The sequence below is a fragment of the Buteo buteo genome, chromosome 18 (genome assembly GCF_964188355.1).
Source record: "Buteo buteo chromosome 18, bButBut1.hap1.1, whole genome shotgun sequence".
Lineage (NCBI taxonomy): Eukaryota > Metazoa > Chordata > Aves > Accipitriformes > Accipitridae > Buteo > Buteo buteo.
Window position 1 is genome coordinate 6,493,516 of NC_134188.1, and position 7,040 is coordinate 6,500,555.

At 53.7% G+C, this 7,040-nt stretch overlaps 1 protein-coding gene across 2 annotated transcripts; it reads left to right on the top strand.

Annotated features, from left to right (window-relative positions):
• The first annotated feature begins 4,734 nt into the window (after window positions 1-4,734).
• Window positions 4,735-6,776, top strand: AMER2 (APC membrane recruitment protein 2). Of its 2 annotated transcripts, XM_075050415.1 has the most exons (2): window positions 4,735-5,383; window positions 5,789-6,776. In XM_075050415.1, exons 1-2 carry the CDS (start codon window positions 4,738-4,740, stop codon window positions 6,667-6,669), a joined length of 1,527 nt encoding a protein of 508 aa, XP_074906516.1. In that variant the 5' UTR covers window positions 4,735-4,737; the 3' UTR covers window positions 6,670-6,776. The 2 variants fall into 2 exon arrangements, with proteins under 2 accessions (XP_074906516.1, XP_074906515.1); XM_075050414.1 differs by having other exon boundaries at window positions 4,735-6,776.
• The last annotated feature ends 264 nt before the right edge of the window (window positions 6,777-7,040 follow it).

Consider the following 7,040-nt stretch of genomic DNA (forward strand, 5'->3'; position numbering starts at 1 on the left):
GTGGGTCACTTGGAGAAGGCATCCCCAGCTGAAATGGAGCAAAGCATGAGTCCTCCTTCCTGAGGACCACAGCACAGGTCGGTGGCGGAGCCAAGGCTGGGAGCTGGACCAGCAGTTTGTGACAGTAACCTTCAGCAAGCAGCCCAAAAAAGCTCTAGGCTATGTCCAAGGAACAAGGAGAGGATAGCTTTCACCTCAAAATCCTTAATTGCTATAAAAAAGCGTACACCTATAAATGCTACATGTTTTTTAAAGGACCTTTCCTGAATAATTTTGTTATATAGTGTTTTTCACCATTCATATTCATTCTAAAGATGAAACAAACCCACCTTCGAAAACATTTCTTCCACAAACCCTTTTCGATATCCCCTTCAGCTGGAATAAACCCACTGGTGTGGCTGTGCCGTGCGGCTTGGCATGGGATCTCTTCCACCATGTCAGATGCCCCTCAGGCTAAGCCAGGTTGGGGGTGGGATGTGGTAGAAACAGTTCTGCCACCACAGCTGCTCAGCTGCCCCTTGTCTGCAGGTCATCAGGAGCTCCCAGCTGACTGAGGAGTCTCTCTGTGCTTTTAAATTAGAGCTCCTCATTTGTTTTCGCTTTGTGAGGTGTCTGTCAGTCTTTCCCCAACCTTGCCAGGAAGACAGAGTTACAACATTTTTCACTGTCAGAAGCAGACTTCCATTTCAGACCTACAGAGGTGAAGGGAAGCTGTAAAGAAATCTCTGGCATAATTCAGGGGACTGAGTTTTAAACCTCTGAGAAAAACAATAAATAGTAGGTATTGCCTACACAAGCTTTGCACAAGCTTCCTAGAGTAAAAAAGGACCACAGAGAAGAAAATGTCCCTGGCTCCATTTCATGCAGCTCCTCACCATCCTTTTCCAGAAATCACCCTCGCTCACCTTGGAAGGCCATTCACACAGCTGATCCTGTATCCCTTTATAGTTTTGCAAAAATGACACCATGCCATTTGCTTCTGGGGAAATCCCAGCCAAAAGCAGGGGGAACCAAAAGGGCAAGGGAATGCCACCCAACTCTCTGTGTGAAATTCCCATTGCACACGAGGACATGGGCACAACAGACGTGGCAAAGAACATTATCTCCCAACCTCCTTGATTGTACAGCACTCAGGTGTCCAAACATCCCTAGATGTAAGAGCTATTTGGCATCTGTATAACCACCTTCCAGCATTACTCCTCTTCAGTTAGAAGTTGGTAAATGTTTTGTCTAAAGCTTTTCCTATGGACCCCTTGTCGCAGAAGCTTGCAAGAAACTAAATTAGGCAGGTGATAAACTCAAAATAAACTTTATTCTGACCAGAATTGTTTAATGAAGTGACAAACTAGGAATGAAATTTGTTCTAATCAAAATCACTTAACGCTCCAACAAACATTAGTAAACCACAGGTTCAAGATGTCAAACAGAATCAATACTACACACCCAACCTAAGAATTCTTAAGCTTTAGAAATGAGGGTCCAAAATGTACAATCACTCACCTATAAGATGAGGGCTCTCAACGTGCAGGAGTTACCTTGGGTGGTGTCCTGACCCAAGGGAAGGGTCCCTGGCTGCAGACCTGCTGCTGCAAGGAGGAGGAGGACTGGCTCAGTTTGCCCTCCGGCAGGGCTCTACTTATACCCTAGTCCAATCTGATCTGTGGCCAGATGTGGTTAACGGTCGAGAAGTTTCTTTTGACCAAAGTGTTTCACTGGCTGAGGGCCTTGCCCTTCAACCAAAGTGCTTATGCGACAGTTGTCACTAGGGAGGGCTGTGGTTGAACAGTCGAGAAGTTTCTAGTGTTGTCGGGGCGGGGGCACCTGGCACAGCCCTGCAAGGGCAGGTTGACCAAAGCATGTCATGAGTTCATGATGAATCCACAGATGTCTTCAGGTTAAAACAAAATAATAAAATAAATAAGAAAAGAAAAAATAAGCACGTTTCATTTGTCACTTTCAAAATTCAGTGATTTAGTATTTCATTTTAGAATGACTATCCATTTCCAGAGGTACTTCAAGGTTATTTAAATAATATCTTAAAATGTGCAAAAAGGATTGAAACCAAATGTGTAGAAAAAAATTCAGTTTGTCAAAACATTTCTAAAGTAGTAATTTCAGGTTGACCTCAAGCCACTTGCCTCCATTAACACTTGGTTTTCAAGCTGACTGAAAACCAAGCTGAAAGTCTGCCCTTTCCATCATGGCTGCAGATATTCACATAAAAAGAAAGAGGGCACAGTAACTTGTCTGTTCCATATAGCTGTGAAGCATTAAGTCACCTGTCCTCTGCCTTTTGTATCTCTGTATCTCCTTCCTTTGGACTCAGTGCTTGTCAGAAGAATTGGTGAAATGTAAAGGATTGGTGAAACGTAGCAAAGTGCCAGTATGAAAGTGCAAAAATTGGTAAGTTTGGCCATGTGGCCAACTCCTACTTCTTAGCATCTTTGTCCACTTTTTCCCAAGATACATGACCAGGTTTTGTTCTTTCAAATTTCCAAAGGACACCTAGCTCTGTGTATTGGCATTTACAGAAAAGCGTTTGGTATTTTCTCTTTTTTTATCAAGTTTCCTTCACCTGTCTGAAGAGCAGAAATATTACCAAGTGATGGGGGAAGTCATGACATGGCACAATTGATGGAGGCAGAGTCAAGGTGAGCAACTTACGCCTATGGGTCGAGGTTCTGGTCTGACCTCCTGCCTCCATGGCTTCTGGGTGCTGGGCATGTTTATGAACTGCACTCTGTAAAATGTAACTCACTCCTTCTCCTCCAGCCAGCCACAATCTTGGCTTCTGTCTCATCTGTCCTTTCCTCTGTCTCTTGCAGAAGGCAGGAGAGACCTGTAAGTTGAATGATGTGCTCATATTGCTCTTATTGAACGCTTGTAATTCCGAATGCAAATGGCACTTTTTATACGTGAACAGAAAAAGGACTAAATTCGCTGGATAAATTATTCACAACAGATAATTCAACCTGGCCTCGTGGGAGAGTGCAATGAATGTCTGATGATGTTAAAAAAAAAAACCCACAACTAATTCTTCCAGCCAGTGAAGTCAATGGCAAAACCTTTTACTGACTTCAAAGGGAGCAGAACCTAGCCCCAAGCCAGAGGGGCCCACATGCAACTTCTCTTTAGTGGTTCTCACTTGCATTTGGAGCTAAAACCCAGACAAGCGTTTACATTTTGAGGAGCCTAGACTAATGCTGTAGAGCAGAGTCGGGCTGCCAGGGCACATGCATTATTCCAGCTCTGGTTGAAAGCAGGTCTGCTCTGCAGCCCTGGCGCAGAGCACAGCCCCCCAAACTGAAATAACCCGACCTGAAGACAGAGCCAAGGTATAGGTGGTGTTTAGTGAGTTTGGAGCTCAGGGCAGGTTCATTAGGCCAGGTTTGTCTAGTTTGGAGAAGAGGGGGCTGAGGGGCGACCTCGTTGCTCTCCACAGGTTCCTGAGGAGGGCAAGTGGAGAGGGAGGTGCTGGTCTCTTCTCCCTGGTACCCAGGGACAGGACTGTTCAAAGCTGTGCTACAGGAGGTTTAGACTGGACTTTAGGAAGCATTGCTTTACCAAGAGGGCGGTCAAACACTGGAACAGGCCTCCTAGAGGTGGTCAATGCCCCAAACCTGTCAGTGTTTAAGAGGCATTTGGACAATGTCCTTAATAACACGCTTTAATTTTTGGTCAGCCCTGAAGTGGTCAGGCAGTTGGACCGGATGACTGTTGTAGGTTCCTTCCAACTAAACTGCTCCGCTCTGCTCTTACTCTATTCTAATTTACTTTGCGCCTTGGGATAGATTCGCAGCCAGTGAGGGGGTTTGTGACTAGGGTGCCACCAGCCCCCCCCTCCCGATGCGGCTGCCATCATCCCCGGTGGCAGTGCACCACGGGCACGATTCCGGTGCCACGACTGCGTGCAGTGGGTGGGTGCAGGGTCCGGGAAAAGGCTCGCGTGGGGGCTACCGCCGTGCTCCCCCCCTGCGGCAGGGGAGGCGAGCGGGGAGAGGGCTGGGCTGCGCCCCAGCTTGTGCCGCTGCTCCCCTCGGGTCGTCGGCTGGGGGGGGGACGACGTGTGGCCCATCTCATGGTTTCAGTCACGCTTCCCCCCCCCCCCCCGTGCTCCGACCGTGCCGGGAGGATGCCGAACGCCCTCGTAAATAACAGCCGAGCTCTGCCCGCCCGGGTGCGGCCCCGCGGCGCCCTGTCAGCCCCCCCCCCCGAGAGCCCGCCTTTGCGCGGGAGACGGGAAGAAGAAGGTGCCGTGAGGGGAGAGGGGGGCCCTGCGCTGGCCTGGGGCCGGGCGGGCGGGCTCGCTGGCCGCCTTCTCCCCGCGGGGGCCGGGGCGGCGTCGCCCTCTCCCCTCACGGTGTGTGTGTGTGGGGGGGTGGGGGTGGGTGTGTGCCCCCCCCCCCCCCCCCCCGCGGCGCCCTGAGGCAGGCGGGCGGGAGCGGCGGGAGGAGGAGAGGGGTTAAGTTATGTAAGGCGGGTCGGGGAGGGCGGGAGGCAGAGGGGCGCTGCCGGCGGGAGCTGCGTCGCCTCAGGTCGCTTCGGAGCGGGCGACGGCGGCCTCGGGGGCAAGGCCCGCGGGCGGAGGAAAAGCGGCTTAATTCCCCTCCCCGGCCCGCTCCGCCCCTCCGGGTTGCCATGGAGACGGACGGGCGGCGGCGGGGCTGTCAGTGAGGGATCGCACCGGGCACCCGGGCGGCGGCGGCGGCGGCGGCGGAGGCCGCGGCGGCGGCAGCGATGGACTCGCACTGCGACTGTGCCGAGCCTCCGGCCGCCGAGCAGCCGTCGGGGAGGATTAACAAAACCGCCTTCAAACTGTTCAAGAGGAGGAAATCCGGGGGCACCATGCCGAGCATCTTCGGGGTGAGGAGCAAAGGCGGGGAGGGGAAGGGCGCCAGCAAAGGGGGAATGGTGCGGAGCCGGACGCACGACGGCTTGGCCGACGCCGTGCTGGAGAGCAGCAAGAAGGAGGAACCGGGCGGCGGCGGCGGCCCCGAGCCGCAGAGCAAGGAGGCGCAGGGCCGGCCGGCCGGCAGCCTCGGCGTCTCCGCCGGCAGCTCGGTGGCCAAGTCGCACAGCTTCTTCTCCCTGCTGAGGAAGAACGGCAGGCCGGAGAACGGCAAGGCGGAGAGCGCGGATCAGCGGGCTGGCGGCAGACAAAAGAAGGGGCTGAAAGGGATCTTCAGCAGCATGCGGTGGCATAAAAAGGACAAATACGGCAAGGAGGAGAGGGGGGAAACCTCGGAGATCCGGTCCGGCCTTATCATGCCGGGGTCTTTGACCGCCAGCCTGGAGTGCATCAAAGAGGAGACGCCAAAACCTTTGTCTGAAACCCCCAACGGCGCGGGAGACGTGGGGCTGGAAGCGCCGCGGGAGAAGCGCGGCGGCGAGGCCCACGCCTCGGCCGAGGAGCCCGAAGCGGGCGGTGGGGAGCCGCGGGACAGCGGGCCCCCCCCCGGGGAGGACCCTACTGCTGCTGCTGCTGCTGCTGCTGCTCCTGCTCCTGCTCCTGCTGCTTCTGATTCTGCTGGAAGGCGACCCGAGGAGCTCTGCCGCGAGCGACCGGACCCGGGCGCCGGAGAGGTTGGGACTGCGAAGGATGCGGCCATAACAGGTGACATTCCAATAACGACTATCCCCCTTGTTGAACCTCACTGTGATAGCGGTCAAGAGACGGCAGCCGCCCCTGACCCTTCCTCTGTTGATCCACCCTCAGAGCAATCGATTGATCGTATTTGTTTGATGTTTGCTGACGTGACTTCACTGAAAAGCTTTGACTCTCTTACAGGCTGCGGAGATATTATTGCGGACCATGAGGAGGATGTGGGCAGCGGGAGTGGCGGCTGCGAGAAGAGCACCCCCGGGGCCGGCAAGCTGGGTGCCTCCAAGAAGCACCCCACCATGGTGGCCTACCAGGGAGGAGGGGAGGAGATGGCCAGCCCGGACCAGGTGGATGACACCTACCTGCAGGAGTTCTGGGATATGCTGTCGCAGACAGAGGAGACCCAGACAGAAGGAGGAGGTGGAGGTGGAGGAGGGACAAAGAAGCCTGAGGGGTTGAAGGAGAACCGAGGTATCGAGGGGCCCCAGAACAGGGTGGCGGTGAAACGTGGTGGCCTCCACCAGATCCCCGTTCACCTCAACCACAAAGAGGAGCAGAAGGGCAGGGATAAGGAGCAGCACGAAGGTGTCCCAAACAGCGACGAGGGCTACTGGGATTCCACCACCCCTGGTCCCGAGGAAGATGGTTCCACAAGCATCCAGAAGGAGACCATTCCCAGGGACAGCTACAGTGGGGATGCTCTCTACGACCTCTACACCGAGCCGGATGAGAACCCACCAGCAGGGCCTGCGGGCGAAGAGGTCACCTGCGTGCCACGTTCCAAGCCCGTGTCTCCAATAACGACCACGTGCTCACTGAAAACGCCCTCAAGCACAGTGAAGGACTCCAAGATACCCATCAGCATTAAACACCTTTCATCGCATCCTGCCAGCCATGGAGCAGACGCCAGTAACAGCCATCACGTCGCACACCATCACCTGGCCAAAAGCGAGATGCACAGAACAAAAATCCCTGTCTCCAAAGTACTGGTACGCCGGGTCAGTAACAGGGGCTTAGCAGGGACAACAGTGAAAGCTGCCACATACCAGGACAGTGCCAAAAAGTAGTTGAATAAGAGGTGGAGACAAAGACGGACAGCAAGGTTGGTGTGTGAAAGTCTGCGTAGGAGACCACAGATATTGAATTAGTTTTGCATCACCTGAAGAAAGGCACCTAAAAGGCTTACTTCACTGTATTCCATGGGCCTGCACTTCTGAATCCCTTCTTACTAGACTGTATGGCTGAATATAAGAAGTCGACTTCTTTTCGAGCACTTTTTTTTACATTTGTATCTTTTTTCTGCAGCACTAAACACTGGGGAGGTTCATTTTTACATGCCTTTTTGGAAGCAGGACTTGGATTACGAACCTAAATGACCATCCTTCCTCATGCAAAGCAGTGCCATGAGTTCTTCAAGGGAACAGAGTTACAAAAGGAG